This window comes from Anas platyrhynchos, chromosome 3 (assembly GCF_047663525.1).
Source record: "Anas platyrhynchos isolate ZD024472 breed Pekin duck chromosome 3, IASCAAS_PekinDuck_T2T, whole genome shotgun sequence".
In the NCBI taxonomy this organism is placed as follows: Eukaryota; Metazoa; Chordata; class Aves; order Anseriformes; family Anatidae; genus Anas; species Anas platyrhynchos.
Genome location: NC_092589.1, coordinates 18,733,327 through 18,758,755, shown reverse-complemented (window position 1 = coordinate 18,758,755; position 25,429 = coordinate 18,733,327). Strand labels below are relative to the sequence as shown.

The 25,429-nt window shown below is 39.9% G+C and overlaps 1 protein-coding gene and 3 non-coding genes across 4 annotated transcripts; all 4 read right to left on the bottom strand.

Annotated features, from left to right (window-relative positions):
* Positions 1–1,756: 1,756 nt before the first annotated feature.
* Positions 1,757–25,401, bottom strand: WDR43 (WD repeat domain 43). The gene is made up of 18 exons (XM_027453620.3): positions 25,106–25,401; positions 20,692–20,826; positions 18,975–19,096; positions 13,448–13,568; positions 12,144–12,283; positions 11,540–11,642; positions 10,394–10,458; positions 9,844–10,015; positions 9,300–9,386; positions 8,261–8,392; positions 7,640–7,777; positions 6,740–6,826; positions 5,288–5,319; positions 4,469–4,532; positions 3,504–3,617; positions 2,988–3,057; positions 2,292–2,347; positions 1,757–2,196 (listed from the first exon to the last, which is right to left on the bottom strand). The coding sequence occupies exons 1-18, from the start codon at positions 25,331–25,333 to the stop codon at positions 2,077–2,079; spliced, it is 1,986 nt and encodes a 661-aa protein (XP_027309421.2). The 5' UTR covers positions 25,334–25,401; the 3' UTR covers positions 1,757–2,076.
* LOC113843394 (small nucleolar RNA SNORD53/SNORD92) lies at positions 8,817–8,896 on the bottom strand. Its single transcript, XR_003496676.1, has one exon. It is a non-coding gene; the product is annotated as a small nucleolar RNA SNORD53/SNORD92 (small nucleolar RNA).
* LOC113843397 (small nucleolar RNA SNORD53/SNORD92) lies at positions 11,951–12,034 on the bottom strand. The gene has a single exon (XR_003496679.1). It is a non-coding gene; the product is annotated as a small nucleolar RNA SNORD53/SNORD92 (small nucleolar RNA).
* On the bottom strand, positions 18,513–18,590 carry LOC113843395 (small nucleolar RNA SNORD53/SNORD92). Its single transcript, XR_003496677.1, has one exon. It is a non-coding gene; the product is annotated as a small nucleolar RNA SNORD53/SNORD92 (small nucleolar RNA).
* Positions 25,402–25,429: the final 28 nt, after the last annotated feature.

Sequence of the window (25,429 nt, the reverse complement as noted above, 5' to 3'; positions counted from 1 at the left end):
CCATATCTTAATTAGACTTGATACAAACACTCATCCAAACTCCATTGCTCAGAATGAGCAGCTAGCCTATCCTTACTCTCCTCATAGCTCTAAACACACCAGGATTAGGGCTGCAAAGCAAGGCTGTCCCATTTCCAACCTCTTTCTCCAGGTGCTGCATCTTTGAAAGACAAAAATAGGAATGGCATGGTCAGCTGGCCGATATTTTGGCTTTGATGTGAAAACATTCCTCAAAATCCCTCTCCTTTTCCTGCTACCATGTTCTTCCATGGCTCCACTCCTGGAACAGGTTTGTTGTGCTGAAACAATTGACAAGCAATGCCTTCCTTGACAGTACATTCAAGTTTCCAGCACCATCACAGCCCACGTCCAAATAGTAGTGCCAACAAGGTACTCAGCTCACTGTGAGCCAAACCCTGCTTTGCCTTCTAAAAGGACGGCACACAACTATGTGTAGGACCTTGCACAAACCAAAACACGGGTACTGCTTGTGTTACTCCGTGCCCTAAGAGCTCAGCACTTACTAGAGATGCAGACCTTCATTCACACTCCTCTTTTGCCTGATTGGAAGCCAGTCGGCAGGAACATCAGTACTGCTTGAAAAATTACACCAGATTACCTTAATATGGTGGCTTGTATGAGTACTGAGTATGCACAAGTGTTTGCATTTATTTTCACAGCTTCTCAGTAATGAAACGAAAGCACAGCTTTACAAATAGTTCAGACACTTTTTTACTGTCAACTAAAACATTCCAAAGACCAGAAACCTTGAACTGCTGCTGTTTTACCTCCACCTCTCCAAAGAGGGAACAGCTCTTCCCACTTTCAATCCAGTTTCTCCAGACACCACAACACCAATGTAACAGGGAGGTAAGAAACCAAGAATATTAGATGCTTTGCAGAACACTGTAACCTATTAGGTTGGCTTCCTCTTCCACAAGAGATCTGCCTTGTACAAATCAGGCATTTCACCCTTCACCACCACCCTTAGGGCTCTCTCAACAAACATCACAGGACATATATTTGGTAAAGGAGATGTATATTTATTCACTTTACAAAGAGGGCGGTATTTAGTTGCAACAGCTCCATTTATAGACAAATATATTGTACATTATAGTGGTGAATGGCTCAGACCTTTACCAAGTTTTGCTCTTAAAAATGTTTGTACCTCTTCAGCTTCCATTAGCTGAGCAAATAGCTATCCTTGTTCTGCCTCAGAGATTAAAAATCCATAATAAATGTGTAGCTGTGTGCTATGTATTCACAAGCATTCACCTTCTCATTTCCCTGTGTTACTCCCTTCTCCCTACCCAACTGAACAGTCAGTCTATCCTCTCTGGGTTAGCATTAATCTTATATACAGCCTCAATTAAAATGAAATTAGGAACCAGTGATATAGTTCTAATGTTCTTTTAAAGCACAAGAAAAGTCATTGATTTCTACATACAAAAGTCTTGAGTTCAAATTTGTTAAAAAAAAAAAAAAAAAAAAGCTGTTTTTAAGCCACTTTGGCATTAAGATACTGCCAAGGCATGGCTGAACTGATGGAGGGTGGGGAGAAAGAAAAGAAATTCGTTAAAGAATTTAAATATTACAAAAATATCTTTTTTTTTCCTTTTTCCTCTTTTTTTTTTTTTTTTTGAAAAAATGCATCAGGATGTCCACTTGCTATTGCTAACTGAAGCATGGAAAGAAGGTATAGATCAGTTGTCTTTGATCCTTGAACATTTGAAACAAATTCAATGTAAAGCTGAACCAAGTTTACCACACAAACAGCGGTGGCAGATTTATTTCACTTGAGATACAAATGCATGTCCACGTGACAGGCATAATCTGAACATGAGGTGGAAGAAATGTTTCTATAGTAAGCGCAGGGAAATAGGGCGAGAAAAGGCTGGCGTGGTTAAACATTCTGGATTCAGAAATGCACAGTGCCCCACATGTGCCTCTGCACATAGGCTGTGCACAAGTCTGCACTCCCTATATGCAAATATGGCATCTTTCATCAAGATGATCCAGAATTGTAAAGTTCTGGTGGCCCACTTGTTTAAACTGGTAAGTTTATTCTTTATGCTGTTATTCTTCTTCACTTTCATTTTCTGGTTCCAAATCAGAATCGCCATTGATTTCCTTTTCAACAGTCATGTCTTGCTCATCTGATTGCTCCTCTTTTTCTTCGTCTTCATCCCAGTTTTCCTGGGGGAAGAGAAAACAGGAATGTTTGAGCTTTTGACAGTACTACAATTTCTGTTACAATCAAATAAGAGACTGTCTGATTCAAGTCCACTTACATCTGAGTCTTTGTCTGCAATCATCTCATCATCTGAACCTTCCTCTTCTGAGGATTCTGCAAAAAAGAAAACAATCCCTCAGTCTGGAGAACAGACTTGAATGTGTCCAAACAAAACCCAAACCCATGTGCTCCTAAACTAAACTGTGCTCCTCCACTGAACCATGCTACTTAAATTCTGAAACTAATTCTACATGAAGAGTAGGTCGATCAACGTAAATCAGAAACTAGTCATTCTGTTCTGATTAAACAGTATGCAGTTTCAGTAGAAACTGCTGGCCCAAACTGGAAGTGTACATGCACACAATGACACTACCACCTTGTAGTTCTGATGACTTAAACGTAGAAGCTCGACTGCATTGATCTTAGCACACAGGCAGTTAGTGCTAGAAATCTGAGTTTGTTAGTTAAGTAGCGTGCTAAACTTCCAATTAACTGCTTTTATAATTTGTAAAGCAGGTACAGGAAGGAAAGAAAGGAAACAAAAGTAGGGGAACGAAGGAACAACTAACTATACGATGCCTACATGATTAATCAATCCCTCACTTAACTGCCATGGGTTTCCCACAAAAACTTTCTACTTGCAAACTGTACACTAATAGATATGCGCAACAGATAGGAACATGATGAACAGCCACCAACCATCAGCTATCACGTGAGCTCAGGAGTCAAGCTACGTGTAGTATGCAACACTTACCGTCCTCATATACCAGCTTTGCAGTCTGGTTAACTTCAGTTACATCCTGAACTGTTTCCGACGCTGCAACCTGAATAGAATTTGTAGATTAGCCTTAGATGAAATCATGTGTTGTCCAACCTTAAAAGTCGGTAAAACTCAACAACGTAAATTAAGTCTACATCAAGGTTAACATTCATTCATAACTGTAGTTTAACAGCCAGGTAAATAGGAAGGACAAAATAAAACTTTAGAATCACCTGCTCTGAAGTGGCCTAGTATCTCTTGTTTATTGCTTTTTAAAATGCTATGGGTTAGTAGACATTTGGGCAAGAAAGACCACTTTCTGCAATTACAGATCGACTAGACAGTCCATGAGTTGTAGTGCTTTGTGTGTTGTCAGTGTAGCTGTACAGCAGTTGCAATAAATTCATTATGACAAGTTCCATTAGGTATAGTCTCAACGGAAAGCTAAGACTGCAAACAATGCTTCTTCTACACATCTGTGTATACCTGTATTATGAAATCAGAACTCACCTGGGTGACAAGAAGGAAAAGTCTTCCATGTAGACGGGAAAGCTTTTGCAGAGTTTTTACTCTGCTCTCCATTAACTGGTATAACATTCCCAGCTGAGGAATAAGGTCTGGCAACTTGGGAGAAGGAGAAAGAAAACCAAAGCTGTTAACTAATACAGCTACGTCTTACTTTAAAATTTTTAAACTACCTTTATACATCTGGGATAAATAATCCTTGCTCACACCACTCTGGATAGAAGGAAAAGCTAAGAATTTACAGATATCACTTGCAGACCAATCGACTAACATTTGACCATGTCTAGAACAAATCACCTGCTTTCAGAACATTGCAATTCTACTTACACTACTTTTCTTTTCCACAGTCACTCTCTAAGCAGGTTTATAAAAGCACTATTCAGAAAGCTGTGTAAATGAGAACTGAATATACACCAGTTTATGAACACAGCATTTGCAATGCCTTTTTTCTTTTCTTTCTTTTTTCCCCGAACTGAACAAGAATGCTTTATCCATCACTTGCTAAGAGAAGGCTGGACCTTGATCCAGAAGCTACTACATTACCTGCTACCCTGCCAACTTTGGAATACCTTTACCCTATATATTCAGTCATGCCCAACACAGTCTCAAGATTAGCATTACAGTAGCAGGATAAATTTAGTTAAGTTTTAGTGACATACATGTATACTAGATCACATTTATGACAGCTGTTTCGCTCCCAAATTCTCTTAGTTATGACATAACTTGTTTTGACTTTGGGATGACTATAGTTATGTCATGAATGACAAAGACAATTTATAACAAATGCCCATCAACACAGCAAAGTGGTAGAAGTACAGTCCTCTGTACACTGGTTTGGGCACTACCATATATGGGGAGAAAGAGACAGATTCCTGAAGGAAGATGACATGTGTTTAAACGTTTAAATCTAGTTTTAGTTACGTGCGCTAACCTTAATGCAAGATACTTACTGTGGAAAGGTAGGATGCATGTAGAGTAAAAACAGACTTCAGCCATCGAACCATTTGTGAGGCACTAGAAATGATATTAAATGATATTAAAAAGATATTGACTGACAACACCCATTTCATTTTCTATACGCTAAGCTGTTCTACAGAAAGTCCTCTACTTACATTACATAAAAAGAAAAATAAAAATAATATAAAAAGATGGAAACATAATCAGTTAGACTATGAGAGGCCTATATATATAAGATACTTACTAGGAAAAGAACAGACATCTAAGTGAAGGAATAAAACTTATGCTCAGAGATCTGTGTTTCTAATGTCTTTAATCGGAGGTTTCAATGGATAAAAGATCAAAGTAATTTTATTTTTTTATCCAGTTAAGGACATCTAGTCACAGATGAGCTATCCCTATAGCAGTATAATGGGGGTGGGGAGGAAGGAGGAGAAACTTTCTTAAACAATACCAGGAGCTGTCTAAAGAAAAGGAAACCAGACAAGGAAACCACACAAGGAACACATCTGACAGTGATTTGAGGTCCCATATTTAGAAGGTGTGAGCTATCAATATTCTGGGACTTCAGATCCTGTCTTAGAAAAGGTATCCTTTTCATTTGCACACTTATGTCAGCCTGACAAAGCACTGTCTTAACAGAAGGTCGTCTTTGTACCCACAGTCAGGTGAGAATTTTTACCTCAAGATGCTATTACTACAACAACTGTTAATTAGTTACTTTGGAAATGATCACAGGGAAAGAGGGGGCCATAATGCACACAATAAAAATGTATTCTGATAAATTAAACTATGGGTGGTTTGTCTCTTACCTGTATGGGTTGCCTTGCAATCTCTTTGTAAGCTATCAAGACAAAAATAATAACAATTAACAACCAACAAATGCATAATGAGCTTAAATCCCAACATTATATCTACATGACAGCCCCAATATTGGGGTAGAAAGATCTCCAGGCATTTAAAGTTTACTAGAACTAACCACTGCCAAGCTCCAGAATATTATATTGCTGGCTTTACCATCCTATATGTAGGGTCATAACTTGCAGAAGTTGAGTTCCACTACTACAGCAAAACTGGGACTCTTAACATACAATACGTCCAGAGGAACTTGAAGCTGTTAGAAGCTAAGACGGAAATCCCTTTGTGATTTGTTTGTATGTCTCTGTGTATCTGCTCAGTAAAGCAGCTGCTGCTAAGTTGACAGGTTGGAGAAACAAGTGAAGACTTGCAAGGTAAAGGCTGTTTCATAGAACAAATTGCAAGTTCTGGACAGGAGTTACATGAAGCTCTCTCCATCCACTGAGATAATCTACTGAAATACTTATGATTCTCTGGCACAGGTCCAAGAGAAGAAATGCTGCACCTCATTAACATAAGTTTAGTAGGTATCAAAACGTATGTGCTTAAAGCAAATCTAAACATTCAAAACCAGGCAGCCTGCATAATTCAGTTAAGATTAGTAACACAAGTAAAAATTAAATTTTACTTGTAGCCAGCACATTATAATACAAGAGAAGTCTAACCATTAACTTGTTACAGAATGTCGTTCATGTAACACGAGCAACTAACTGATGTTCAGTTTAAACAAGTAATACATAGATAAGGCCAATTATTAGAGTATTTCTGCCCAAGCATAAATTTTATGAAATATCACTGAATATGCAGTCCAGAAGTCAAATTTCCTCTCAAATGACTGCTAAGTGATGTCACAAATCACAAATATAGCAACTAGTCTTTTGAGCTACCTTCAAGAGAAGAATGAAATTGCCCCAAAAGTGCTATCTGAACTGATTGTTTTAAGTACATATTCTCTTCTTATTTTTCTCATGTATCTAGTGTATTTATGGATTTATGCTCATATAACTCACTCAGGCTGGTATTGCTATTTTCACATTTCAAATTATCATCTACTTTAATAGAGTAAAATAAGTAACGCTTTTTTTTTTTTTTCCATGGACTAAATGCTTTAGAGCTGTAGCTTACCTCTTCCTTCATTTCCCACCTAAATTTTTATGATAATACTAAATGATCTAATGCTTTTACTAGCTTTGACAGTGGCACTTTGTCCTTTGGTTAAGCTTCAGCCAAACAAAATAAAAGCAAATCACAGGAACTAAGAATTAAATAATTATGGTACTATAAAACTTTAAAATCAATGTTAATTCATTTACTGAAATTAAGAAACATATCCTGGATTTTCCCCAGATAAAAGACAAGTCAAAAGCAGTTTGTACAATAAGAACATGAAATGCAATCTCTCCTACCTCATGCAGCAGTGGAATGACAGCATGTATGGGCATTCTGGCTACTGTGTTCTTTATTAAAGTTTCCTTTCTTGTGTTAAGCACTTTCTGTTAAAAACGTGGAAAAATAAGATCAGGTAGTCATTCAGCTTTAACACGTGGGATCACAATCAAGAACTCCTGGGTTTATATATCTTTTTTCTACCCCTCTGCATGCTCACATGGAAGTAATAAGCAAAACAAAATTTACTGTGAAGAGTCCCATTTTTCAAGTCAACTACAATTAATAAAACATTTGATTAATTTGCCTAAAACAATACTTTTGCCACCAGTCCACCCAACCCATGTTAGAAACAAAGCACCACAGACTTATTAAAGAGAATTTTTCTAGCTATTTTTCTATTTGTTTCACTTCTGTAAATAATTGCCTTTCACCAGTGTCTGTGACAAGTAATTTCTACTCAGTGTTAAATTATCAAGAGATTTCATTTTCCTGCCCCGTAGCTATCATTTTCCCCTAGTTCAAGTGGAACAGCAAGATTTTTAAGTGAAACTGTTGTCATCAGTGTATTTTTCAAACAGTATCTATTCAGAAACTGTATCTAAGCACAGATTATTCTCCATCTCAAGCTGAAGGGCTTGCTTTGGTAACATCAGTTATAAAACATCTGAACTCTGACACAAATTTATCATACACAGAAGTGCTTCAAAGTTCATAGACTGACTCAGAAAGCAAAGTAGATTTTAAAAAAATATCACCATCATAATTTGTAATACCAGTGCCTTGAGCAGCACATCAACAGAAAGCAGCTAGGAGAAATAACAGGATCCTAACTGTTCAGCCTCCACAGCTTTCACATGAGCTCCCCAAAAGTCTCAGCAAACAGATAAAACAGCATACAGTGATCTTTTAACACTTACATTTAAGATGTCTGAATCATTGCTTTCCAAGCCCTGAACCAACAGTACTGCAAAGCTATCTGTTTGCGGAAGGCCACCTGGAGTTTTCACTTTGCTCACGTCGATATCCAAAGCCCCTAGGCGCTCTTCAATGCTGTCCTGCAGACAGTAAATAAGGACAGAGTGTTTCAGTGCAGTTTCTCAGACATATCACCTGAAAGCAAAGTAGCTAGTCCACACCATTCCCTCCTATCCTGCTAAAAAATAACAGGTTTAGCATATTCTTTTAAACGTACTAAGAGAGAATAGCCAGAGAAAAGAAGCAAGAATACATCTTAGCACAGAGTGACAGATACAAGCGTGCGATAAAGTTCTGCAGTAACATGGCAAAACTATGTGAAATGCATTCAGGGCTTGGATGATAGAATTTTTTTTTCTGTTGTTTTTGTTTTGTGTTTGATTTGTTGTTTTGGTTTGGTTTTGTTTTGTTTTTTACCGAAGAGAAGACTTTCATACAAAGTTATATGATTCACTTTGCCTCCGTTCCAAACACAAAGCAAGTTCAAGTTTACCTAAAGAAGACGCAATGATGATTTAAGACTTTCTAACTCATCTTTGTGTTTTAAAGAGGATGCAACTTACCTCTGGCTCTCCTGGTTTCCTCTTGCTTTTATTTTTCTCCTTTCCTGAGGATGGAGTTTTAACAGCTGCACTATGTCCTGGGATGCCAGGCACTAGAACTTTGGTGTCTGAGTTCACAACTGGCGTCTTTACCTAGTGGAAAGAAATACCCACATATGCATGAATTGCTAATATCTTTACGTTTCCTCAAGTTTAAAACACCGATTTTATTTCCAGACTCTTACATGTGTGTTAAAACCAGCCTGTCATAACCAATTAGAAAAATGCTACATGCCCCTGCCTGAACAATTCTTTCCCCACAGCTCTGCTGCGTGGGCCTTTATTTGAAGTACCTGCCCAGCCTTTTGTACTTGTGGGAGCCCTGCTGGGTGGCCACTGAAGTGATACAAAGACAATCTACTACAGTGAGCACTTCAACTTCCACATGATACGCATAGAAGACAGACTTATAAATAAAATTTTGATTTTGTGGTTCAAGAACTTTACTGTAGAACAGTAGTGGCATTAAAATATTACCCTCTTCGCTCAACACACATCATCTTTCTCTCCACAGGGCATGCTCAGACAGCCAAGAGAAATGAGTCTTCATTGCAATTCAGCAAAAAGCGAAACCAAGATTGGAGATCATCACTGCATGCCAGGGAGCTCCCAGACCTCTCACAGCATTTCAGCTCTGTTATCCTCCACCTCCAGGGACCAAGGAATTAGCACAAATGCCCACCAGACTGATGGAGCACCAGAGCTGGCAGCTAAACCGAGGGTTAGAAAACTGAGGCTTTCGACTCACTACATCAATGCCATGAGCTATGATTTGAGCTACTGGAGGGTAACTGTGCAAGCGCATACCAGTACACAGAGCAGCCATGAAGCACATTCTTCCCCCTCCCTTCCGCCCCAACAAAGGCTATGGACCTCTGTAACTACACACCACAGATCTGAGTAGGCCTGTACAGTAATCCAAACTGATTTTAGAAGTAAATTCTAGCATTTCTGAAGTAAAATATGAGAAGCAACAGAACTGTATTCCACACAAGCTCACCTTTGTTACAGCAACTTCTGTTTTAAGTGCCAACACTTTCTGGACATCCCTTATCAAACATATGTGGGATTCAGAGGTGTTCAAAGACTAGAAGACCAGGAATAAAAAACAGTTAAATATCAGTGAACTGCCCCTGCAATTATTAAACTACTGAAAGGTGAGAACAAACTCCAAAGGCATAAAAGAAGAATGAGCCTCCCCCCTGAAAAGCAGTTGCTTTACACATCTGCCTTTTATTACCAGATCTCTGCGAACAAGTTCATGCAGAGAACAGTTGCAAAAAGCATCAATGGCCTAACGTAGTAACAGTTGAGATGGCAGGAAACAGCAATAATGCCAAGTTTTACTTTAACTGAAAGAATCAAAGAATACAAATCCCCTTTCAAAACAACTCAGGGGCAACAATCATAACTCTCAGAGAAGGGGAAAGTAATAAGTTCCATCTCAAGATGTAATTCAAAAAAAGTGCATAAAAATCATCCAAATGAGAGCTGTTAGGAACCATATTACAAAACCCCAAACCTCTTCAGTAAGTTTTACATACCACTTTCTCTATGATGGGCTGTAAGGTGTTTCCATACACGAGCAGCAGAGACTGTTTGTCTGTACAAAATGCAGCTGCTAGGATAGGGACTGGTTTTGGCGTGGAGTCCCCATCATTTCCAGGTGTTGCTATCTGGATAGTACAGTTTGACGTTAAGGGTTTTTTGCAGTAACTGCAGAAAAAAAGGAATGGAAAAAAAAAAAAAACATGTTTAGCTTAAAAGACTTCTACACCTTGTACATGTAAACACGCTTCATTATCAAGCCCTCAAATTCAATCCTCAAAACTACATCTTTTACAGATGCTTCAGATGAGGTACAGACAGGCAAAACCTCAGCAAAACCAAAATAACAACATATTACAGTATAACCCCCCAACAAATAAATTCTCCTGCATTTCCCCAAAAAACATGTCAAGTAAGCCAAGACAAGAAATCCATTGGAAACTGATCTGTGAAGAGATGCCAGAGTTTAAAGGCAGCAGCACAACAAGATGAGCTTTGCTTTCCAGTTTGCCTTTTCCAAAAATACTCTCAGAAAGAACAACTTACCCATTTAATATGTGTTCAAATAAATGCAACTGCCCATCTCTGCACACAACTGCTAACTTCACAGGCTGAAAGAAATCACAACAGAAGATTTTAATTAGACCAAATGACAAACATCCCACAAGTATGAGACATCAAGAGACATTTGCACGGTTATGATTTGACTTTTTTCAGTAGCTAAATACATTAGACATATAACTAAATCCATAAGGAAGTTAAGAGACACTAACATCTCAGGAATATTTAGTACAATATTAGGAGGCAAAAAGATAATTTGTAACTGTACTTTACTGTGTCACTACTGATATATCCAAATCTGACAGCTCAGACACTAACAGACATATCTAACCATAAACAACGATGTTCCAAAAAATACAGTACCAAACTAGTCTAGAGGCACTGGTCTACAAGGCCACTGATACTGTCTGTTTCTTTCCTGTGAGAATATTTACAAAGTATTCTGGGCAATTAAATTACAGGTGTGCATTACAGAATATTCTCATCTCCAATGCATACAATAAGAACGCACCAATGGAAACATCAGAAAGTGTAGTGTGAAACACTGGTTTTGGAAAGAAATCTAAAGACAGCAGGAGAAAAATGTTTTAAATCATTACAGAAACTATTTCTGAATGTTTCATATGCAGACATTTTTTCAAAATACAACTGCTATGAAACACCTGTACTTGCTGAAATTGAGACTTGGAGAATGCACGTTGCTCCTTCAACTTGTAAAGGTTAGTTAATTCAAAATGCAGTTAGACTACTGAAGCCATTTGTGATCAGAATAAAACAGGACCACACAAATTGCATTTTAGAAAAAAATCAATTTTTTACTGACAAAATCTAACATGCATTTTGATTACTAACTTGTCCTAAATAGAAAACAAATGACATTTCCACCATAACAAGCAAAAATTCAGAAATACAAATGGAATTTGCACTTAGTAGCTTTGAAAATGAATGTTTTGAACTATTGGCTATATAAATACACCTGCAATAAATATCCTCATACTTGTGAATCAGCAGTCGAACCCTGTCCTGTCATAACAGAAACGAAATACAAACCAAACTTCTTTCTTTACACCCTAGAAAGGAAACTAATGTGAAAATTGTTAAACATATTTGGTTATAAACTACTGCTCCTACCTCTTCTTTGACTTCTGAAACAGTCAGGTCAATAAAAGTTGGTTCATCTGTTACTGTGAAAGACATCACAGCATTCTTTTCTTTCCTATCTGATCTGATCTGCCTGGAGACACAAACAGCACAGACAGATTATTTACAAGAGCAGAAACAGCAGCCTCTGCATCTGAAAAGCAGCACAGTGTTACAGAACCTGTAAATCACTCGTGACTCTTATCTACCTCACCCATGTCGTAACTGCAGCTTTCAGCTTTCGAAAGTGTTCCAAATTTCAAATACAAATTAACTCCCATGTGAAGTCCAGCAAGAAGAAAACTTAGCTTAAACTTCACAACAAGTACAAAGAACAAGGCAGCCCATCACACACTATGTTCCTAGCATACATTGGGAATTCAAGTGGCAACTACTGGAAGCATGCTCAGACACAGCCAAGGAAATTCAAGTCTTCACTCAACAATCAGTGAATCGAAACCACCATGTAAGAGATCATCACTGCATTTTTCCAGAGTGCCCCTTCTGCTTAATCACAAAGTTCAGAACATACTTGTTGAGTCTATCCTCAATACTGATCACAATCAAAGTTACAAATTACAAAAAGCTTACATACCATACGCTCAGTAACCGGTCATGTATAGCTCCAGACAAGAAATAAAGCCCTGTAATTCCATCAAAGGACTTATTTTCATTCATAGGCTTCACTGTAGTAAACATTAATGATGACACTGATGTGGCATGGCCTGTGAAATGCTAAGAGGAGGGGAAAAAAAAAAAAAAGGAATTCTTCAATCATTGCCATAAGCAGTCATATGACAAAAAATAAATATTAGTTAAGGAAGGCTAAGAAAGATCCATGCATTACTAAGTCAACAAGGATATTCCAGTGTTTTTTCTGTTTGTTTAACTAGTGATCGATTTTGCTGCATTCCTGTATTTCTACATTTCATGGAAATTTTTTCAGACACTACATATTAATCAGAATTTAAAAAGTGTAATGGGGTATAAAAGGCAAACTTGCTGAAACTACGCCTGTGAAAAGAAATCACATGCCTGTACTGCTGCTGCTGTCAGAAAGCACTTCATTTCACATTTTACAATGAAACTAGATTCACAGTTTCATTCTGAACTATAAGATGAATGTACAGGTCTGCTAACACACCAAGACTGTTCAAACAAACAAAAAAATGGACTACTCAATTTTTATGTTCACAAATAGTGTTTTTGGTCATCACAGGATGATGTGTCATCACAGACACACGTACAGTAGTTGCCAGACGCCAGCAAGTCCACAGTAATGGCACATGTGCACACTTACCAGGCTCCAAGTACCAGGAAATTCAGAAACAAGCTGCTTCCTCTCTGCTGTCATGCAATAAAACATGACTGCCTTTATGGAACAGCCAAAATGTGGTACCTTGCTTGTGTCTGAGCCCTGCACCCAGGGAATAATAATGGTTTTGCTCCTCTGCCTTTCAATTGTTTTTAAAGCAAAGCTGATACTATCAGATATGTACAGTTTAGCAAAGAAACTTTAAGGAGCCCTCGCAAAAACCCATGCCAGCAGCAAACTAACAGTGTGCTGAAGTGAGTTCCCTGAGAGAAGGGCATCAGAAAGGGACCCAGTGAAAAAGAAAGACACCTAAGAGAAAGAGTTTTGGTGGCATTCTCAGACACAGCCAGGAAATTCAACATCCTCACTGAACTCTCAGCAAGTTGAAACTACAGTTCATGGTATCATCACAGCAACAGCTTCCAGCAGCCCCAAAGATGCCAGCTACCTCCTCATACCCAATAAAGTTTCCAGATGTCTTATTAGGAAATAAATACATAATGTCAGCAACCAAGTAAGATTTTTATTATTTTATTTGTTATTATTATTTAATTTTTACAATCTAGTTGAGCGAAGTTACTTACTCTGTAGACTTCTTTGGTCTCCAGGTCCCACAGTTTTATAGTTCTACCAGCTGAAAGCAGCATTTTCCCATCTGGACTGATGCACAAAGAGCTGACACTGCTATTGTCGCCTTTCCACTTACTAGAATTTGTATGTAGTTTTTGTCCAAAGGGAGAAAGATGGAGAAATAGAAAAGACAATAATCATCATTAGCACAATCTGAAAACGCATGCCAACGATGCTGAAAAATTTAAGGCAATATGTACTTTTAAAAAATAGTCAAAAATGAGGTTATTCTGTTTCTGCTCCTCTTTCAAATTAGTTCACACAAAAATACAGCAATTCAAAAATAAAGAGATATTTTGAACCACCGTGCTTTGCTTTGTTTGTTTGCTTTTTAAATATTTGCTTAGTCTGTTCTGAATGTCCCCCTCAAAGTTATCTGCTATTCAGGATCAGGTAAGAGGAGACGTACCATTTTGAGACTTCTCTCAGCATCATAATCCAAAAAGCTTACACCAACCTATTCAGAATGGACTTCTGAGTTTTAAGGCCCACTCAGTTCCTGGCACTCCTCTCAAGTCTGTCAATGACACTGACAATAATAACCTTGGCCTTAAAGAGGTCCATGGTTGAAAGCACTATTTAAGAAAAAGAAAGATGCAGTCATGAAAAGCTTGCATCTGCTTAGAAGGAGTGTGAGTACTGTTATATTTCTCACAGGCCAAAATTACAAGGAAATCATTAACGCAAACCCTTTATAGATAGTAAGTACCTCAAAACTCATCACGGCCAGATTGTGAACAGCCCCACTGAAATACTTCCAAATAATTTTCACATGCCCAAGCAGCACCTCTCCTGTCTTCCAAAACAGATCTCATTTGCAGTATCAGTTTTGATTAGATTTCACAAAAGCTGCAAGTTTTACTGCCTACAAACTTCACAAACAACATTATACTTTACACAGAGTATAAAAAAAAAAAATCTATTATCTTCCAAATGAGAAGATCAGGACTAAGCATTTCAGACCAAGCTCCATTTAATGAAGTGAACCCAGGAAGATATTTTCACATGTTCTAAAAAGACTCATCTAAACTAGACTACAGAATTTAAGTCACAGCAAAAAAAATGTTAGTTTTTACTTAGGATACTCTTTATATAAATTTACAGGGAAGAGTTGTTAAATAGGACACCATGAAACACGAAGCTGCATAAGGAGACAAACTGAACGCCTCTGAATGTTCAGAGTTTAAGACTTGAAAAAGCTACAAAGAGAAACAAAATATCATCCAGAATTCTCTATATTACCTCTCTCCATCACTTTGTCTTGCCTCTTCTTCTACAGAAACTCACTCTTCCCCAACTTGCTCTTCTACCAGAAGCTTGCTCTTCTACCAGAGGTTTTCATGTGTGCTGGACAGACCTCCTGAAGAGGTTCTACAGACTACTTCTACAATAATTAAAAAAGCCAAACCTAAAGCCACGTGATTTCAATTCCCCATCTGGAAAATAACTAGAAGACTGCAAACCAAAAGAAGTTGAACATCACTTCTCTACCCCAGGAGCTTCTACCATGAATTCTGCAGGATACATACAGATTCACTTCCAGGCACTCACAACTGTTAGAAAACGCAGGCAATCTGACATACACTGGTCATAAGCAGTTATTTTGGTTACCTTGTTCCTTCTAGTTTCCTCAATTTGGCTAAAAACTTATAGAACTCTTTTTTTTCCTTCTCTTTCCAATTTCACTTACTTTAGATATGACTTGTAATACAAGTAGAGATTTTTTTTCTGGTAAAAAGCATGATATTATACTGCCAGTGTGCCTTTCATTTACATATTCCAGTAACTGTTTTTTGTTGTTGTTGCCATCTTCAAAATAAAAGAACATAATGCCTCTAACTACCTTTTATACGCTCAACCCTTACCATCAAATCTAGGAGTATTTTTCAGCATTTTCCTAAGCAATTATTACACTACAACCCACACTGCCACAGAGTAACATCATTACTGTTGAACTCTTAGCAGTTTGTCAGTGGCATTCTCCTCAACTCAACAGAGAAGACTCACACAGGAGTAGGCACATCCTGCACATCAAGACCTCATTAAGAGGCTGGCATCACAGGCAAGTCCTTGGCTTGTGTAACCACAGGACTCTCTTTCAGCCACAGACTGCTGAGGGGAAATAGTATCCATCTTGTAAAGTGAGAGAAGAGCAAATAATCACCAGGCTTGCTAACCTAACAAAGAAGGAATTAACCTATGTTTGTTGTGAGACAGGCACCATAGTCCCAAAAGAAGTGGAGGTATGGGAAAGATGCAGAGGGCAGTACCCAGGTGAAGTGTGACGTGAAAAACTCCCACATTTCCCAGTACAGCAGCATGACTGGACCCATCTTGATGGCTGTGCATGAACACATGCAATATGAGAAACAACCAGGATGAGTTAGATACCCATGGGCAGCTTCGGAGCTTTGATCTTATTGGGACCACAGAGAAACAGTGAGAAAGCTTGCAAGACAGGAATGCTGCAATTAATGGACTTTTAGGGATGCTATTCAGTGAAGACATGCCAGGAAGGTGAGGAGGGTTCCTCTGCACAAAAGGGTGGCTTGAACACATGGAGCTTTGCTTTGAAACAGGCAAAGAGCCAGTGGAGAACTTACAGGTACGTATGAGAAGAGGCCAACAATGGTGATGTGGTGAGCATCTGCTACAGATTGTCCGATTAAAAAAAAGTAGATAGATCTTCAGAATCCCAGGCCCTGGTTCTTCTAAGGGACTTTAACCACTCCAGCAACTGCTGGAAGGGCTGCACAGAAAGGCAGAAGCAATTCCAGAGATCACTGACAAGCGATGAGGACATTGTCTTGGCACAAGTGATTTACAACTAGACTATGACAGCTGCTTTACTGGATCAACTACAAAAAAAAAAAAAAAAAAAAAAAAAAACACCACCAGGTCGGGGATGCAATGGTTGATGACAACCTTAGCTATAGCATCCACAAGGCAAAGGAATTCAAGACCCTAAGAAAAAATGAGCAAGATAAACAGCAGAATAGCAGAGTTACAACTGTGGACTTCAGAAAAGTCCAGACTGCAATTCATTAAGAGAATGATTTGCAGTATCCCACTGGAGATTGCCCTAAAGGGCCTCAGGAAAGCAGGTTACTCTTCTAGAATAAATTCCTTGAAACACAAAAAGGTCCATTCTAATGTGCAGAAAATCACTGGGTGTTGCAGAAGGGTGTCTTGGCCAAACAGATAACTCCAGGGTCACCTCAGAAATGCAAAAAAGGATTATAGAGAAGGTTGAAATGGGAATAGGCTACATATAAAAATATTGCCCAGACATGCAGGGACAGAATTAGGAAAGCCAAAGATCAGTTGGTGTTCAGACCGGAAACGAATATGAAGGCCAACAAAAAGGACATCTGCTGGCACATCAGCAGCAATAAGATCATGACTGAGAAGCGTGCAGGCCTGGTGCTGAATTGTGTAGGGACCCATCAACACACAGAAAAGGCCAAACCACTGAGGAGTAAGTCCACTCTCAAGCCTCCCATGCTCCCAAACCTACTGCCAGAGCCAGAGGAAGTAAAGCATTACCCACAGTAAAAACACATCAAATTAGGAATCACATGAGCAAAGGTTAACACATGCTGCTCCGTAACATGGAGTATGGGATAAGCATAAGCATGCTCCATAAGCAGCATGGGATGCACCCAGAAATGCTGAGGTCAGTGGTATTGCAAGGCCACCCTGCCATCTTTGAGAGCCCGCATAGCTCAGAAGAAACATCTGATGACTTGGAAAGAAAAAGGACAAATGTATCTGCAAAAGGGAGAATACAGAAAACAACAGGAAAGACTGTAGAGCACATCCACTCACTAACCATTCCCAGGTAACAAAAAGGTCAAAAAAGGGACTGGAAACTGCCAGAATAGATTTTAAAAGGGAAATCATCCTTAACCAACCTAACTGCCTTCTTAACGAGACAACTGGCTTAGTGGGCAGGCACTGTATGCAATTTAAATTGACTTTAGCAATGCTTTTGACAATGCTTTATATCAAGCAACATAACTCCAGTCTGGCTGCAATGATACCAACTGGATAGTCTTGAAGGTGGTCTAAGAACTGCATGGATCACTGGGCTCAAACACCTGGAATCGCTGCTATGAAGTCCAGCTGGTGGCCAGTTACTGGTGTAATTCCCTAGGGATGTCTCAATGCCACTTAACAATCTTAGTATTCACCCAGGTCTTCATTAGTAACCTCGGAACATGACAGTATGCACCCATAACAAGTTCACCAGATTACAGAGATCAGCAGATACACTGGAAGGCAGGGCTGCTATTCAGGGGCATCTCAACAACCTGAAGAATTAGGAAGTCAAATCTCAAAGATCAAAGGAGAACGTAAAGTTCTTCGCGTGGGATAGAAACACAAGTTAGTAGCGAGCATTTGTAGCGATGAGGTCAACTGCACACTGACCTGCATTAGCTAAAGCATGCCCAGCAGGTCAAGAAATGTGATTCTTCTCCTCTGTGCAATAGTTTTCAAATTACATCTGAGCACTACCACCAGTTTAGAACAGTACAAGTTATTGACATAATGCAGTAAATCCAGTGAAGGACTACCAGGAAGGTTTCAAGGCTGAAGCACACAGCGTAACAGGAATAGGTGAGGGAATTGGGCTCATTCAGACCTAGTAAGAGAATGCTAAGGGGAAATCTTACTGCCATCTTTTGCTGTCTTATGTCAGGGTCTAAACTTAATACAACATAGGGACATATTCCTTTCCTAAGAAAACCGAGGAGGTTACTGGTGATCAGCTGTCTGCAATGCCCACACCATCTCTAATGAAACTGGTAAACTGCAGCAAGAGTAATTTACAAGAAAGTAACAATAGCAGAAGAGAAAGGTTAAGATGTCATCACATACTAGGTTTCTATTGAGGTAAGATAACCAGGATCAGTAACAGAAATCTTAGTTTCTTCTTTTAAGTTTAAAAGATGTTTGACTCTATTAGAAAAGGAAAAAAAAAATGCCTACCTCAACAGGAGTTTAAAGTGTAGCAGCCTGCTCAGACAGCCAAGTGGAATTGTCCCCACTGCATGTCAGTAGTGAGCGAAACCAATTGGGTTATCATCACAGCAAGGCCCTTTGGGCAAAGTAAGGTGTACATGACAGATCTAACTAGGATGAGGTGTTCCAAAATCTTCTAGAATCTGAATTTTTCAGTGTCAGAAAGCTTGTGTCTCACTCAAGGACAGCATGGAGGGACCTACACCCCTCTTAGCAGTAACGAATTCATCTAGCCTTTCCAGTACAAGGAGGAAACCTGACTGTGAGAATTACACTTCTACCCTTAACAAAACTGCATTAAAGCCCTCAGAAAATCAATAGCCAACAGACAGTTTTGTCCAGCTGGCATGAATCCTACACAGAGTGCAACATTTCAGCAGGACATCTCTAAAACCTGTGAAGGAGGAAATACACATCAAATGCCAAGAAAGCCAACCAAGAAGAAGCATCACTCACCACTTTACTTTGCAGGTCTGTGTGTTCCATTCCACAATGTGTTTGTCCTCTGAACAGCTATACAAACAGTAGTTGTCCTGGTGCCACCTCACACAATTTATTCTATTGTCATGACCACCATCCTACAAAAGAGAGGGTCACTTATGAATAAATGAAGAAGTCTTGCTACTGAGTCTTCCCTACCATCAACAACGTGATCAAGCTGCTCTTTCAAGAACTGAATTCAAATCACTGGCAACTCATAGAGGGGTACACAACATGCAACTTTTTTTTTATGCTTTTAAAGATCAATACACATTATACAATTATAAATTACAAATACTTCATATTTTGGTTTGTATTTGGACTAATTCTTGTCCTAGGACTTCAGAGTTAACAAAAAAATTGTCTTGTCCGCTACCAACAGCCAAAGCTGTCTAAACAGTATGAAATTTTCTCAAAAGAATGGCTAGCACGTATGTCTTGCTGATAGTTACCTAAGTGCTTGATTAAGTACATTTAGAGATGGGTACCCTTCTCTTCATGCTCAGCATTCAAGAGTGTGCAATCATCAAATCAGAAGACCCTACAACAGGTATGTATCATCTACCTTTCTTAATGAAGGACTGAAATATCTGCTGGACAAATCAACAAATCTTTTAATCATTTATCATATTTTCTGCAGTTTATAAAATTTCATGATTTGAATCAGCAACAGCCAGCTCAGACTGCTTCCAAGGAAGTCACTGTAAATTGGCCTTGAGCAAGACAAAAACCATCAAAGCAAGACATTCTGTTTAATAAGGACAGCTAAAAGTGACAGCTCTATTTCTAGCAGGAATAATCTTTTGATTCAACCTTTATGTATAAAAAAGTACTCGCTAAATATCATCTGCTATGCCAATAATATAGAAGAGCAGACTGTTTCCAAACTGACCCACACTGTGAATTTTACCCTAAAACTCCTTTACTTTGTTCATAGTTTTCAGGCCTAAGAAAATTTTCCATAAAACAGTGTTGACACTGTTGACCTAGTGTCACTTGGATGCATCATGATTTTAAGATGTCCTGGCTTTCTCCTAATCCCTGTACATTTATCACTACGAGTTTAGAAGCAGAAGAATGTGCCCAAGTATATCAAAGTATTGCAATAAGTTGCTTATACAGATTCACATTATTTGTTATATAACCCAAGCCTAAAAACAAGTTACTTGGGAGTAGCAGAAAAGCTAACAATGAGAAGTAAAAACTTTGAAAATCAGAATCCCATCTGAGAAAGATCAGGTTCTGAGAGGGTTCCAAAGCTTCCACAAGGAGGTAAGTTTCTATCTGTACAGAAGATTCCATCAATGCAACACTTTCACAAGAGTCAATGAATGCTTCAAATCTGCCCTCTTTTCCCATAGCCCTGTGCAGAGGCAAAGGATACGACACTCCCATGGAGGACCTAACTGTTCAGTTAGACATTTCATCAGTTCTATCACACTGAAGGTAAAACAATAAACCCACATACAATATTAGGATACTGCATAAACTCAAACCAAGAGTTCTTGATGTGTACATACTGCTAACAATAGAAAAAGTATCATTCAAACATTTCAAAGAATTTGAATTACTGCCCCTCTATTCATATATGTAGCTATTAAGGAAAAAAAAAATGATTAATTAGGTCAGTTTAGGATAAAGTGACTGACACCGCCACTGTTTGGTAGCACGTGATGAAGAGTGTGTAACTTACTAGCTTGCTCTGTAACTCTCCTTTAACTGTGCTGTACAACAAAATGCTACCAACTGCTGTGCCAATAGCCAGGATATCCAACTGCTTGTCCACTTCTACAGCTTCAGACTTCCGTTTTTTCCTCTGGGGCCCATCCTGGAGAATTGGAGAAAAAAAAAAAAAAGAGAAAAGAAAAAGTGAAACAAATTGGTCTGACCAGCTATTCTTAGGTGTTAAAGCAAAGGGTAAAAAGCTTCTGCAAGTTTGAGACCCAGTCAGCCAGCACAAATCCGCGGAGGCATAAAATGAAGACACTGAAGCACACAGAACCTTGAGGTTCATCTTGTACCTCCATGTACAACCATAATGAAGTTGATATGAGTCACTTGGAAATATTCACTGGAGGCCATTTTGCTAACCTAGCCACCACATATGAAGGAAAAAATAAATAATCAAGTTTTTCACAGAGCTCACTTCCCAGAAGCAGAAGTAAAGATTAATACAGTCACATAATTTCATCCCCTGGATGGAAACGTGTTTTTATCAAGCTTGATCAGTTTACCATTTCCAAAAACCTATTCAGAAAAGTTTTGCAAACACTAAGTACTGATAACGCCTCTTAAAAAGAAAGTGTTACGCCACTTTGCAGAGGGAAGCAACCAGGACTTGAAGCTAAGTCACCTGTCCAAGCCCTCCTCTGATCAGGTAATTCTCAAGCCTTCACCCTCTCACTTCATAACTGATACCAATCACTTTTGGAAGGAGTTTCCATTCATCTTGCTCTACCAAATGCACACTAAATTGAAGTAAGAAAAAGGCAGGCAGAAGAAAGAGCTACATTTATTCTTACAGAGTTAATCCCACATAGCTAATCACCAGGAAAAGAAAAAAAAAAAAAACGGAAAAAAGTGTTTGAGCACTTTAGAAGAAAAAAAAAAACATCCCTAATGCCAGTGGTTAGTTTTTAAATTGGACTTTTGTATGTCTCCTTATATTTGTTACATCATAGCAAAGCATTCTCCCAGATTAAAAATAATACCAAAAATACACACAAGGTAAGGTTTTCTCTACACAACAGATACACGCACTAACCAACAGCCAGACAAAGGCACAGGAGACTCAGATATAACATGGGCTCTGTGCAAACGCCACGTAGTGCAGCTAATCTGTCATACAATAGACATCACACAGCAGACGTGAGTAATTTCTACTCAGCCCCAGAGATATGATTACAATCAGGCTTCAGGAGTTTTCATTACAATTAAAATTCTAAATTTTAACAGCGCAGGGTAAGCAGTTCGGTTGTTTGAATTACTGGGACTTTTCTGCCCCTCCATATTTAACATACACAATGTTTTCCCCAAAGAAAAGTGTTTCGTTTGGAGCTAGTAAATACAAAAATGATATATTGCTGGTTTAAGACAAAAGCAGACTCTAGAGAAAAGAGAGGACATTGGCTTTTTTGCAGGCGATTGTTTAGGCTTCATCCTGCCTGGGAAAGGAAAGTGTTTGGAAAATATAATGAAAACATACGAGCTAGGAAATCATCACAGTTACAACGCACAACCAAGTAATCAACCACATTTTAAGACAATATGAGAAAAGGCTCACACACTAGTTAAATTTTTGGCAGTGATGCCAACTAAGCCATCTCAAAACACGTGTCAGAAATGCAAAGACTGGGACCACACAGCCAGTGGAGATCCAAGTACAGTTTGTCTTTCCAGGCACTTTTCAAAATCTCTTTATGTACTTTTATTAATCACCACTACCAGCCAGGACTGCAAATCAAAACCACAATTAAAAACAGATTTTATTCTCTTCCCTTCCATAAAGCTTTTAATCAGAATTCATTCACCTTCTATTTCAGTTTGTGACTGATGTCCCATTAGGGTCAACGGTGCTTCCGGTGTCTAGGAGAAAGCTAGGGGCAACAAAGGTTTCTCCAATTTTATGTTTTAACATCTACTGCTTTACTGAACACGCTCTATCAGCACCACTAGAGGGTCATTTTGTCATAACTTTTTGCTTGAAAGAACTATCAATGGAAAATTCAGACAGCTATTAACGTTTGAAGTGACAAAAAAGCATAGCTTTCATGGAGCAGACAGTGGAGATGAACTCTTATCTAAAGTATCTGGTCCTTGCAAATTTTTCCAGGTTTACGGACAATCAAACTTGTTTAGAAATACTGAAAAAACATAGTTTTAATAGCTGAGATGGTTAGAAAAAGTTTTTTGCAAAGGGTAATTTTTTTTCATAATGTTCTTTTTTATGTAGGGCAGCTGTTGAGAATGAGATTTTTTTTTATTTTTTTTTTTAGTTTGAATTAACAGAAAATTCATCCCCATTGCTAACACATGAAGTAAAACACTTAGAACGCTGAAGTGGGGGGACTGTTAAGGAGACTTAAGAGTTGAAGGTGAAAAGAATAGTTGTGACTTATAGGGAAGAAAGTGGAAGAAGCTATTTTGAAAGTTGGTGGTCGGCATCCTCTTGCAGAACATACCGCTGCATGGTAGGGGAGATGGTGAGCAGGGCAAGCAGGAAGCACTGACACTGCAGAAGCACGTGTGCAGGGAACATGCCAATCAGCCACCACTGCATCAGCAATTCCAGGGCCTGGAGTTAAAAACTTCATTTCCAGTATTCCCCTTGAAACACACACGTTAATGTGGCAGCAGTCCAGAACGTGGTTTAGGTGTGACTTGTTGAAACAATTTTTATAGGTATTTATTGGCACAGTTTTACTCCTGAACACCAGATACTAGTACTACCCATGGAGATGTCAACTGCCAGCAAAAAGAGGAAAAAAGACTAACCAATACAAGAGAAAATACATTCATTTCGATGTATTTGGAAGAGCCATCACAACTGCAGTTCTGCAGCTTTGTCTCAGGACAGCCCAATGAATTATAAAAGTATATGGCAAGATTATTCCAAGAAGCAGTATGTTTTGAAACTGAAGAAGTACCAACTTCCAAGCAGGGGACAGCATTCAAACTGCTGGAGTAACAGAAAGCACCAGGAGACCAAAGTTTGTCTGATGAAATTCTTTTTCCATACAATGCTAAAAACAGTTACATTGTAGCATCCGTAGCTTTTAGGGGTGGCTGTCTAGAAAGACATTTTTAACATGTTTTTAACAGGCTTTAAAACTTTAAAAAAAATAAACATTTTTAAAAGTCTCCTGTGGTTGACCTAGGACACCAAAAACAGTGCAGCATGTTAGTTTTTGAAGCTGCAGTGCACGAAGCAGAGGTTAGCACCGCTTTTATGTGCCAGTTTCAGTTTATGTAAGAGCTTAGTTCCTGCTCAGCCTTCTAATCAATGTGTGCATTTTTTTCTTCTAAAGTGTATTAAAAATGAGTAAGTTAAAGGCCAATTTAAGACCAATGCTTTCTTCAAACAGCCTTTTTTAAAAGTTGCTAATCTGAGCTGCTCAACTGACAAAAATGGGAAAAAACAAGTCTTCTTTTGGACGGGCAATCTAGAGTGTGTTATGCACCTCAAAATACCTGTTAAAGTATTTTTCATAAACAAAAATGTTAATATACCAAGGCATGTTAAAAAAAAGTACTTGTTATGACAAAGGGGGTGCATCACATACAACTGTCCAAGGTATAAGATTTACTCAGGAAATGGTATGGTCTATGTAAAAGACAAGGAAATGGCATGGTCTAGCTAAAGGGATAAAGATTACTTCAACATAAATAGGATGAAAGGAGTGTATCTGACGGTATATAATAGAGGTATTTTCACGTTGAGCGTCCAGTTGAGCTGAAGTAACCGAAATTCAAGGTGGGAAGTGTCCAAGCCCTCCGATGCGTGCTCAGATGTGTGTTGCTGCATACAGAGTACCTGCTTGCAGGGTTCCTGAGGTGAGGGAAGCGTGTCGCCGGCAGCACAGCCGTACTGCTGAGCCGGGGAGGAAGAGGCAGGGCCTGCACCGCTCCCTGCCCGCACGTGGACGCGGGCAGCCTCCCGGTGAGGCGAGCTGTGGCGAGCCGCGACATACCTTGCTCCTCGCAGAAAGCCTCCTTCCACGCAGGGGGGGTACAAAAGACAAACGGTGGTGGCGGTCAGCGCTTTTTTAGAATTGAAGAAAGAAGGAGAGAGCCCTCACGGCGCCGGATGAACACCTGAAAACCCCCTTCCAGCGAGCAACCCCGCGGAGGGGATGGGAGCGAGAGAGGAGGGGGGGGACCCCCCACACACACACAGAAGAGACGCGGGGATGGGGCCGGGCCCAGCCTCGCCCCCTGCCCGCCCGCGGGGCTCTCCCCGGCCACGCCGCGGCCCCGCCACATGGCGCCGGGAGGGCGGGGTGAGGCGGCACGGCCGCGCTCCGCCGCCCCCCCACACCCCCCTCACCCCCTTCACCTCCCCTCACCGCCATCCCCGCGCCCCCCCCCACCCCCCCTCCTCTCCGTACCTTATCGGGGGGCGGGCGCCCCCCCGGCGGGGCCCAGGCCAGGCAGGTGCAGGCGGCGCTGAGGTGGGCGGAGGGCACGTACTCGTGCCGCAGGCGGCTGCCCGCCGCCTCCCAGACTCGCAGCCGCCCGTCCGAGCCGCTGACGGCCAGCAGCCGCCGGTCGCAGGGCGAGAAGGCCAAGGGGGGCCGCGCCGCCGCCTCCCCGCCGCACGCTGCCGCCGCCGCCATGGCGCTCCCAGCCCGGCCCTGCCGCGCCGGCGCAGCCCCGGCCGCGTGTTCGCCGCCAGCGCCTGCGCCGCGCTCCCCGCTGACGCCGTTCCGGGC